At 41.7% G+C, this 12,500-nt stretch overlaps 1 protein-coding gene across 5 annotated transcripts in view; it reads left to right on the top strand.

Annotated features, from left to right (window-relative positions):
• Positions 1–12,500, top strand: part of LOC147027941 (voltage-gated delayed rectifier potassium channel KCNH8-like) — a 603,764-nt gene that overhangs the window by 8,864 nt on the left and 582,400 nt on the right. Inside the window, exons 1-2 of one of the 5 annotated variants that reach the window (XM_085877813.1) lie at positions 5,914–6,066; positions 6,274–6,305. The exons of 3 other annotated variants lie outside the window; for them this stretch is intronic. Coding sequence is in view for 1 of the 2 variants with exons in the window: in XM_085877807.1 (XP_085733933.1) it covers positions 6,027–6,066 (40 nt within the window). In the remaining variant the exon portion in view is untranslated. Of the gene's footprint in view, positions 1–5,507; positions 6,067–6,273; positions 6,306–12,500 lie in introns of those variants that run through there. One more of the 5 variants, XM_085877807.1, reaches the window with a different exon arrangement.

Below are 12,500 nucleotides of genomic sequence, written 5' to 3' on the forward strand. Positions count from 1 at the left end.
ACAAACAGGGAACGTGACCTGGACATTTTGAGGTATGTTGGGACGTTTTCGGACTTTGTATCGTCATTTTATGAGTGTTTAAATAAATCGCGGCTTCACGGCCTGGAGCGCCACGCCTCGGAAAGTGTTAGGCCGCAACGGCTCGGGGCCCCTTTAGCGACCAAAATAGTTTATTTCACCTTTCTAACTTATATCGCCGGATGCCTGATATTATTACCTGCACGATGATGTGTGTGTTTAATTTTTGTGACTTTGCACCATCGAGTTATAAGCCAATAAAAGATTTCGCGGTCTGGTATGCTGATTGAGATGGAGGAGCTTGTGCGGGATGACGCGGTTTCACTCTACTGACTCGCACGAACGAACGGAAAGATATTTTGTGATTCTGTTTTCATATTTCGCAGTCGATAACAGTGGCCGAAATCTCAACGTTGAAAACCGGGTGAAAATCGAAGGAAAGTGGGTATTTTGGCGACTAAATTAGCTTTGAATACTTGGGAAACATAAAATAAAATGCGCTGATTCACTCGCTTTTGCGGCGGTTAATGTAAATAATGTTTTAATCGGTACTTGGACTTAGGGGAGGTATAGACCCACAAAACGAGATGTATCATTCGGTCGTCGGACTTATGAGGATTAAATTATAGATTTTAAAAAGTAGCTGTTGAAAAATATGCAAAATTCACCGAAGCGGTTTGGACAAACGAACGGAAAATTATTTTTGAATTCTGTTCTCGGATTATAGTCCTGCATCGTAGTCTGATATTTCAGATCAATTGTTCAAATTTGCATAAAAGCACCAAAATTGGTACACATGTAGAATAATGTATTCCGAACAATTCTAGATATGGAGCTACCCGAGATTGTGCCTTGGTCAACTTCGGTGACCATTTTCCAAAATGGCCACCATTCTACTTCAGCGAAATTGGCTATATGCTCTTATTTTCTTATTGTATTGGTGGTAGATTTTAGGAAAGTGTAAAATTCAGTAAATTGACCATGAAAAGGCGTATTCAAATATTATGAGCCAGTATTTTCGGTTAAAAAAGTCATTATTTGATTTGTAAATTGCTGCTCTCCTGAAACTTTAAGCTGAAAAGTACCCATTATTGCCTGGAGAACGAGAGTCAAATGATATCCATCACATTCAATGGGCTTGGAATCAACAAAAATTGCAGAATAGATTACATACTTTACTCTATTTTGAAAAGGGAACTGATTATATATATATATATACATATATATATACATATACATATATATATATATATATATATGTATATGTATATATATATATATATATATATATATGTATATGTATATATATATGTATATGTATATATATATGTATATGTATATGTATATATATATATATATATGTATATGTATATGTATGTATATGTGTATATGTATATGTATGTATATGTGTATATATATGTGTATGTGTATATGTATATGTGTATATGTATGTATATGTATGTATATGTATATGTGTATATATATATATGTATATGTGTATATGTGTATATATATGTATATGTATATGTATGTGTGTGTGTATGTGTATATATATGTATATGTATGTATATGTGTATATATATGTATATGTATATGTATGTATATGTGTATATATATGTATATGTATATGTATGTATATGTGTATATATATGTATATGTATATGTATGTATATGTGTATATATATGTATATGTATATGTATGTATATGTGTATATATATGTATATGTATATGTATGTATATGTGTATATATATGTATATGTATATGTATGTATATGTGTATATGTATATATATATATATATATATATATGTATGTATATGTGTATATATATATATATATATATATATATATATATATATATATATATATATATATATATATATATATATGTATGTATATGTCTGTATGTATATTCTCCCAACGAGAATCGCAGCATCTTTAACTCTGCTAACTCCAGCTCCGCTTCCTGTCTTTTTGTCAGCGCCACCGCCTCCAAACCATACAACATAGCTGGTCTCACTACCATCTTGTATACTTTCCCCTTCACTCTTGCAGCTACCCTTCTGTCACAAATCACTCCTGCAACTCTTCTCCACCCACTCTCTTTTTCACTTCTCGACCACACTCTCCGTTACTTTGGACAGTTGATCCCAAGTATTTAAACCTATCCACCTTCCCCACCTCAACTCCTTGCAACCGCACCATACCACCACGCTCCCTCTCATTTACGCACATGTACTCCGTCTTACTCCTACTTACTATCATTCCCCTTCTCTCCAGTGCGTACCTCCACCTTTTGAGGCTCGCCTCAGCCTGCTCCCTAATCTCCCGACCGATCATGATGTCAGCCGCGAACGTCATAGTCCATGGTGACTCCCGTCTGATCTCGTCCGTCAACCTGTCCATCACCATTGCAAACAGGAAAGGGCTCAGAGTCGATCCTTGGTGCAATCCCACTTTTACCTTAAACCAGTCTGTCATTCCTACCGCACACCTCACCGCTGTCACACTGTCCTCATACATATCCTGCACCATCCTCACATACTTCTCTACCACTCCCGACTTCCTCATACAATACCACAACTCCTCTCTTGGCACCCTATCATAAGCTTTCTCTAAATTCACAAACACACAATGTAACTCCTTCTGGCCTTCCTTATACTTCTCCATCAACATTCTCAAAGCAAACATCGCATCAGTGGTGCTCTTTCCTGGCATAAACCCATATTGCTGCTCACAAATCATCACCTTTCCTCTCAACCTAGCTTCCACTACTCTTTCCCACAACTTCATGGTGTGGCTTAACAACTTTATCCCTCTGCAATTACCACAGCTCTGCACATCACCCTTGTTCTTGAAAATCGGAACCAGGACACTTAATCTCCACTCCTCCGGCATCCTCTCACTTTCCAAGATTTTATTAAATAATCTGGTTAACAACCCCCACTGCCATCTCTCCGAAACACTTCCATGCCTCCACTGGTATGTCATCTGGGCCAACCCCCTTTACACTCTTCATCCTCTTCATAGCAGTCATCACTTCATCCTTACTGATCCACCCCACTTCCTGATTCACTATCTCCACCTCTTCCATCTCTCTCTCTCTCTCTCTCTCTCTCTCTCTCTCTCTCTCTCTCTCTCTCTCTCTCTCTCTCTCTCTCTCTCTCTCTCTCTCTCTCTCTCTCTCTCTCTCTCTCTCTCTCTCTCTCTCTCTCTCTCTCTCTCTCTCTCTCTCTCTCTCTCTCTCTCTCTCTCTCTCTCTCTCTCTCTCTCTCTCCAACTCTCTCTCTCTCTCTCTCTCTCTCTCTCTCTCTCTCTCTCTCTCTCTCTCTCTCTCTCTCTCTCTCTCCAACTCTCTCTCTCTCTCTCTCTCTCTCTCTCTCTCTCTCTCTCTCTCTCTCTCTCTCTCTCTCTCTCTCTCTCTCTCTCTCTCTCTCTCTCCCTCTCTCTCTCTCACATTTTCTTCATTCATCAGCTTCTCAATGTACTCCATCCACCTTCTCAACACACTCTCCTCGCTCGTCAGCACATTCCCATTTGCGTCCTTTATCACCCTAACCTGCAGCACATCCTTCCCAGCTCGGTCCCTCTGTCTGGCCAATCGGTACAAATCCTTTTCCTCTTCTTTTGTATCCAACTTCTCATACAGCTCGTCATATGCCTTTTCCTTAGCCTTTTCCACCTCGCTCTTTGCCTTGTGCCGCCACTCCTTGGACTCCTGCCTACTTTCTTCATCTCTCTGGCTATCCCACTTCTTTTGTGCCAACCCCTTCTTCCTTATACATTCCTGTACTTCCTCGTTCCACCACCAAGTTTCCTTATCTTCCTTCCTCTGTCCAGATGTCACACCAAGTACCTTCCCAGCTATCTCACTCACCACTTCTGCTGTAGTTGCCCAATCATCCCACCGCTCTTTACCACCATCCACCACCTGTCTCACCTCCTCCCTAAATTCCACGCAACAGTCTTCCTCCTTCAGCTTCCACCATCTGGTCCTTGGTTCAGCCCTCACTCTCTTCCTCAACCTCACCTCCAATATTATCCTACAGACCACCAATCAGTGCTGTCGAGCTACACTCTCCCCTGCCACCACCTTACAGTCTCTAATCTCTTTCAGGTTGCATCTCCTGCTTAAGATGTAATCCACCTGTGTGCACTTTCCTCCACTCTTGTACGTCACCCTGTGTTCCTCCTTCTTCTTGAAATACATATTTACCACTGCCATTTCCATTCTTTTTGCAAAATCTACCACTATTTGCCCTTCCACATTCCTCTTGTTGAGACCGTACCTACCCATCACCTCCTCATCCTCTTTATTCCCTTCCCCAACATGCCCATTGAAATCTGCTCCAATCACCACTCTTTCATCCTTGGATACACTCTCCACCACTTCATCTAACTCACTCCAGAAATCTTCTTTATACTCCATCTCACACCCCATATGTGGGGCATATGCACTGATGAAATTCATAATCACCCCTTCAATTTCCAACTTCACACTCATCACTCGGTCCGACACTTTCCTCACCTCCAATACCCTCTTGACATAATCCTCCTTCAGGATTACCCCGACACCATTTCTCCTCCCATCCACACCATGGTAGAACAGTTTGAAACCACCTCCAATGCTCGTAGCCTTACTCCCCATCCACTTGGTCTCTTGTACACACAGTATGTCCACCTTTCTTCTCTCCATCATATCAGCCAACTCTCGCCCTTTGCCAGTCATCGTCCCAACATTCAGAGTTCCAACTCTCACCTCCACACTTCTACCCTTCCCCCTCTCCCACTGCCTCCGGACCCGCCTTCCCCGTCTCCTTCTCCTTCGCCCAGCAGAAGCACAATTTCCACTGGTACGCTGCTGACCACTGGTACCGGTGGCGGTCGTTGGTAAGCCGGGCCTCGACCGATCCGATGTGGAAATCTGTTTTATTATCCGCATAATGATTTGGCATAGGTTTTTACGCCGGATGCCCTTCCTGAGGCAACCCTGGTCGCCTCAGACCACACACAGGGATAATATATATATATATACATATATATATATATATATATATATATATATATATATATATATATATCTTACCACTTGTTTGAAATGTAATCAAATTGTAACAGTTCAAAATAAAACAAACCAACAATTGCTCATTGAAACATTGGCATTTTCTTGATGACAGCAGGGGTGCAAATTAACGGACGCCTGGTCGCCAATGACGTCAAACTTTTGTGCTGGGCAGGTGCACAGCAGTGCCTGACCTGCCTGGCTGGCGAATCACCGGTGATTCCTGTTATTTTGTACAATTTGTACTCGCTTCTCTCTGAGTTTTCTCAACTTGAACTACTGTTTTTGTAAAAAATCCGTAGAAATCACCGGTAATTCTGCGTCGGCCATTTTGTCTGTTTTCATCTCGTTCCAAATCCCGCGAGATTGCGCGAGATTTGACGGTTGGGCGCGGTTGGGGGGCATTTTCTCATGCCCAGGTTCAAGCAGTGTTGGGCACAAAAACGATAATCCGATAACAGATAATTATGGAAGTTAATTTTTTATCGCACTATTATCGGAAGTTAACTTCCATTTTTCCTTTTCGGACCAGTTAACTTCCGATAACTCGATTTTTTTTTAGTCCGATAATGTCCGTTAATTTTTTGTCCGATAACATTTTAATCGTTTCCGGGTCGCATTTCGCCGAACTAATTATCAAGGAGGAGAAAAATGTACATGATTATAGATTACTTGTTTTACAAGATAATGCTGAATCAGGCCGCCGCGTGAAGAAAAATGGACGAAGAAGAGGAGGCATGAAAAGAAGACGGGCGGAGGGAGAAGAAGAAGAAGAAGAAGAAGAAGAAGAAGAAGAAGAAGAAGAAGAAGAAGAAGAAGAAGAAGAAGAAGAAGAAGAAGAAGAAGAAGAAGAAGAAGAAGAAGAAGAAGAAGAAGAAGAAGAAGAAGAAGAAGAAGAAGAAGAAGAAGAAGAAGAAGAAGAAGAAGAAGAAGAAGCCGCCTTGCAATGGCGACTTCCTCAGCCATGCGGATGCTGGGCTCTGCAGGTACTGGGTTCGGTCAAGGTTTGGAAACGTACAGATCGGTTAATTCAAACACAAGGACGGTCTCACCTTTGGCAGAGCGATGGACAATCGGACATGAGTGTTGAGGCGTGGAGATACCGTCGCGCCATGTTTGTAACTGTTCTCGGTGTGTTTGTAAGGTCGTACCTCATATTTGAATTAACGTTGCCTTCCTGTTTGTGTGCGCAGTGTTCCGCGGACCTATTCCCGTTGCTCTTTCGGTAAGAAATGGACATTAATTTGTTTGTTGGATTCACATTGTGTCCTTGACCCGTCCCGTTAACCTCCCAGTGCATGTTGGACTCCGTCCGGTTAAACGTGGTGTGTGTGTGTGTGTGTGTGTGTGTGTGTGTGTGTGTGTGTGTGTGTGTGTGTGTGTGTGTGTGTGTGTGTGTGTGTGTGTGTGTGTGTGTATGTGTCTGTGTCTGTGTGGACTCATAGACTCTAAAACGATGTAAAATGCTTATTTTATTCTTGGGTTTAGCATAAATAAGCCTTTTCTATGGATTTTTGAGGTTTTTCCTTGTTTTTTTGAATCCTTGTTAAAAAGTAGCTATCGTTATCAGATTATCGTTACCTTCCGATAACTTTGTATTATAATTATCGTTTTCGGACTTAAAAATTGGGGTTATTGGATTATCGTTGTCGAAGTTAACTTTTTGGTTATCGGTGCCCAACACTATGCCCAGGTTGGTTAAATGAGTGAATTTGGGTGAATGAATGAATGAGTGAGTTTGATGAGGCTTTTGGGTTAATGAGTGAGGTTCGATGAATGAGTGAGTTTGATGGGTGAGGTTGGGTGAATGACTGAGTTTGATGGGTGATGTTAGGTGGATGAGTAGTAACCCCCGCCCTACCCCATCGTCCATCACCCACAACCCCCCCCCCCCATCGTCCATCAACTACAACCACAACCACCCCCACAACCACCCCATCATCCACAAAAATCCCCCCCCCCCAGCACGACCCACAACCTCCTCCCTCCGCCATCATCCCCCCACCCCACCCCACTCATCAAACTCACTCATCCATCCAATCACTCATCCATCCAATCTCCTCCATCAAACTCACTCATTCTGCAAACCTCCTCCATTAAACTCATTCATCCAACCAACCTCACTCATCAAATTCACTCATCCAATCAACCTCATCCATCAAACTCACTCATCCAACCAACCTCACTCATCAAACTCACTCATGTGGGTATATTAAAAGTGTTTATCAAATTTGTGACTTTTGTCTTTATTTTATCGGGCCGGTAGAAATTCTGCTGGGCCGGTAACTTTTTCTTGTCACCGGCCCTGCTGGCCTGTGACATGTCAAGTTTTTGACCAAGATACACCATCTCATAAGTTTGTTCTACAGTACAGAAAAGCACAGGATACAATGTCAGTCCCTTTTCAATAGCCTGTGTGGCTACCATTGTTTTGGATACAGGCAGTGCATCATCGGCGCATACTGCCTACCAGTCTTTGGATGGATTGCTGCTGGATTCTGTCCCACTCAGTCCTCAATATCTGAAGCCATCTGACTTAGGACCATCTGCCTGTCCTGCCTTGCAGTGGTGACTCTTGGCCTCCCTCCCAACTGCAAAAGTAGATCGAGGTCTGTCATCTGCAGAGTTGTGGAGGGTGTCTCTGTCCACCAGGACCGATATCGTCTGGTGTGAACAGCCAAGGCGACGTGCCACCTCACGGTAGCTCAATCCGCATTGCAGTATGCCCAAGGCACACTGCCGTTGATCCCTTGACAATCGTGGCATGTTGATTGAAATTCCCATTTTGCACTGGCTTTTTTTAAAGCCAATATCAAGACATCACGTGCAGCTCATTAAAATCTCCCGTACCCCTTGGCTAATCACTGACGGTCAAAACGGCTGTTCAACAGCTGTGCTCTGAAGTGACCATTGAAGTTTCAAGTGACCATCCGTGACAGTTTTGTCTGACAGTGAAGACACTATTGTCCACAAATAAGTTCACACATTTACTACACGCAGTGTTATTGTTGATATTTGAAGGTTTAAAAGGTGGTAAGTTTCTTTTGTGTATCAGTATTTCTATATATATATATATATATATATATATATATATTTATTTGTGGATTTTCGCCCGTTCAGCGTGCGGGTGACCACATTTCAACAATGGGGACATTTATTTTTACATCTAAGCAATGCAATGAATGGGGATAGGGGACAAGACACGAGCAAAAACATCCATCCGATATCTATGTATTACGTACATGCACTTACAACAATTCTACTTATGGGCAAGGCGCCACAGACTTTCAGGCAAAAACCCCAGAAAAGAAAGATAGAACTGGGCTCGTAAGCCTTTAATGTTCGTCGGAGCTGGGATGACCAAAGGAGCTCTGCGAGGCCGTGCAGGTTACCTTTGTCGCCTTTGAGGTGACTCGATGGTCTTTTTGTCGGCGACCCTCCGTATGTCTCTGTTGTCAAAGCGGCAGCTGTTGTAACGGCGGCTTGGTTGGTCCAGGGCCTAGCAGCGCGCCCGACTTTCCACGGCCGTCTCCCGACTCTGGTCTCCAGACCCGAACTCCACTTGACTCCACCAACTCTGCACTCGACTCCACTCGCCCACTCCACTCTCGGCGTTCCAACGCGGCCCTTTTATCGGGTCCGGGGCGTCCGCCCCTCCCTTCTCGGCGCGCGGGGGAAAAATCCGATGAGTGATGGAGTTGTTTTTCTTCGGAGCATACTTTTTTGGAACCGTCACTTTTGTTTACCCGTTCTGAGGACCCGCCCCAACCGTCAATCCTGTTTTCATCCCAGAATATCGGGGTGGGAGTTGTTGAGTTCTTTTTGGTTGTAGAGATGCCGTGGTTGTAAACTTTGTAGAGTTGTGGTGGAGGTGACGTGGTTGTAGAGATGTTGTTTGAGGAGATGTTGGCGGTTGTGGCGAAGGTGGTGAGGAGATGTTGGCGGTTGTGATGAAGGTGATGAGGAGATCATTGTTTAAAATATAGATGGAAAAGAATAGCACTTCCTCAACATTTACAGCCCGGCGCACGAATAATCCCCGTTATACATCGGTGGGGAAATCTAACCTGGACACACACTTATCGACATAACTGGTCTTCGGGGAACCTGAATGGTGTTCTGTGAATTTCCACAACTGTAACTATATATATATATATATATATATATATATATATATATATATATATATATATATATATATATATATATATATATATATATATATATATATATATATTTCTTCTTTCGGCTGCTCCCGATAGAGGTCGCCACAGCGGATCATCCGTATGATCCGCATAGTGATTTGGCACATGTTTTACGCCGGATGCCCTTCCTGACGCAACCCTGGTCGCCTCTTACGACACAGGGATATGCTACACCTATTTTAACTGGGGTATACACCGGCCCAGTACACTGGTACTCATTTCGCCGACCTCGGAAGGATGACAGGCTGAGTCAACCCCCTGGTGTATTAATTCAGTGGCCCAACGGGGCTTGAACTCAGGACCTTTTGGATCCCAAGCCGCTGCCCTAACCACTGCGCCAACACCAGGCTATATATATATATATATATATGTATATATATATATATATATATATATTTTTATATTTTTATTTCTATATATATATATATATACAGTAGACTAGGCGTAAGTCGTCACCATCGGGACCGAGAAAAAAGTGACGACTTAGAAATGTGACGACTTGCGCGTATGTGAACATTCATGATGACTGTGGGGTGAAGGATGAAGTCGCGCGTGGCCTGGACACATGTGTGAGAGCCGGCTATTGTACCAAAAGGAAAACACAATCCTCGGGGCATAGGTGGGAGTGAGTTGGTGAGTTCGAAAGTGATCAAGCAGAGATGGAATTCATGAATCAGTTTATCAAAAGTAAAGATAATGAACAACTCTGTAAGACAACTCGTATACCATCGGTGATGGTATGGTGACAAATTACATGACACACAGTCATCGTGGTGATGATTACCACTCAATGCCTATGTGTAAGTGAGTGCGGTAATGTACAAAACAAGCCAATATAAAACCATGATCGGACTTCAACACTAAGCTCGATCGATCCTTTACTTCTTCGCGAAGTAATCCGTTATGTTTGACTGCCTCAAACTCTTGGGCATCTGGTGCATGAGAAAGGATTCAAACCGGTCATTGTATTCCATGATGTTGGCTGGGCAATCCTCCACCGAAAGACAGTATCGGCCGAATATTTGGCCGAATCGGCCGAATCGGCCGAAACCGAATATTTGGCTGAGCCGACATTTGCTGAAACCAGATGATGAGCGCGTCATCAACATCTTCAAAGGACACACATTTCACGCATTTCACACTTCCCACCGGCCTCACGATCTTCTCCACTTGTCCAAATATCTTGCCCTTATTCTTCAAGATATCGTTCAATGTCTGCCGTTTGATGTCCAACTTCTCAGCTATGTCTGTTTTCTTCATCAGTGGATTTGCCTCGCAAAACTGGATAATGTCGTATTTTTCTTGGTAGGTTTTAGTTGTAAGCTTACGCTTAGTCGCCATTGTCCTGCCTTCAGTGCGATCAACGTGTGTACACAGTTACAAATAGCCCATCACTGGCGGTGTACACCAATGAGCGAGCATCACGATTCCATGAAATCGGGCTTCTCACGAGGCAGCAGTTCCGCGCGACGAGTTAGGAGTGGTAATTTACTTGAGTTTCCATTACGTGGGAATGGACAACATCTGACGACTTAGTCAAAGTGACGACTTAGAGATGACTACTTACAGAGGGATGACGCTTTATTCAAAGGGATTTAACATGAGATAAATTCAGGACTTTTTGACGCTGCCGACTTCGGCGAAGTGACGAGTTACACACTGCCGACTTACACCTAGTCTACTATATATATATATATATATATATATATATATATATATATATATATATATATATATATATATATATATATATATATATATATATATATATATATATATCCATCCATTAGGACCATACTCTGTGCAGAGTGTTGGTGCCGCCGAAGCAGTCTCCTTGGCTATTGGGAACAATCCTGGACGGGTCGCCACTCCGACACAGTATACCAGCATGCTGGCACTCATTTTGCCGACCTCGGAAGGATGACAGGCAGAGTCAACCCCACCTGGTGTTAATTCAACAGCTGAGCGGGATTTGAACTCAGGACCCGAGGATCCCAAGCCCACTACCTTAACCATTAAGCTAACACCAGGCATATATATATATATATATATATATATATATATATATATATATATATATATATATATATATATATATATATATATATATATATATATATATATATATATATATATATATATATATATATATATATATATATATATATATATACAGGGGGCTGCAAAAGTAGGTATACAGTCATGAAAAACAAAACGTGCGCACAAAATGTATTTTATTGATTTATACAAGCATATCAATAATAACGATAATAAAATATTAAAAATGGTAATAATGATTTAAATGAATTCTTGTATTAAATGAATTTTAGCACCACGATTGTAATACTGGTATAATCCTTCCTATATACCGACTTTTGCAGCCCCTGCATGTATGTATTTATATTTATATTTATATTTATATATATATGTGTATGTGTATATATGTATATGTATGTATATATATGTATATATATATGTATATATATATCTATATATGTATATATATATATATATATGTATATATATATATGTATATATGTATATGTGTATATGTATATGTATATATGTGTATATGTATATATATATATATATATATATATATACACACATATATATATATATACATACATATATATATATACAAACATATATATATATATATATATATATATATTGAAACGCAAAAGAAACTAACCACCTTTTAAACCTTCAAAAATGAACAATAACACTGTGTAGTGAATTTGTGGACAATAGTGTCCTCACTGTCAGACAAAAGTGTCATTTGAACCTTCAATGGTCACTTCAGAGCACAGCTGTTGAACAGCCGTTTTGACTGTCAGTGATTAGCCAAAGGGTATGGGATGGTTTTAATGAGCTGCACGTGATGTCTTGATATTGGCTTTAAAAAGGCCAGTGCAAAATGGGCATTTCAATCAACATGCCACAATTGTCAAGGGATCAACGCCAGTGTGCCTTGGGCATACTGCAAGGCGGATTGAGCTACCGTGAGGTGGCACGTCGCCTTGGCTGTTCACACCAGACGATATCGGCCCTGGTGGACAGAGACACCCTCCACAACTCTGCAGATGACAGACCTCGGTCTACTTTTGCAGTAGGGAGGGAGACCAAGAGTCACCACTGCAAGGCAGGACAGGCAGATGGTCCTAAGTCAGATGACCAGACATTGAGGACTGAGTGGGACAGAATCCAGCAGC

The sequence above is a fragment of the Eptatretus burgeri genome, chromosome 4 (genome assembly GCF_056783735.1).
Source record: "Eptatretus burgeri isolate ZD-2024b chromosome 4, Ebu_testis_v1, whole genome shotgun sequence".
Taxonomy (NCBI): Eukaryota; Metazoa; Chordata; class Myxini; order Myxiniformes; family Myxinidae; genus Eptatretus; species Eptatretus burgeri.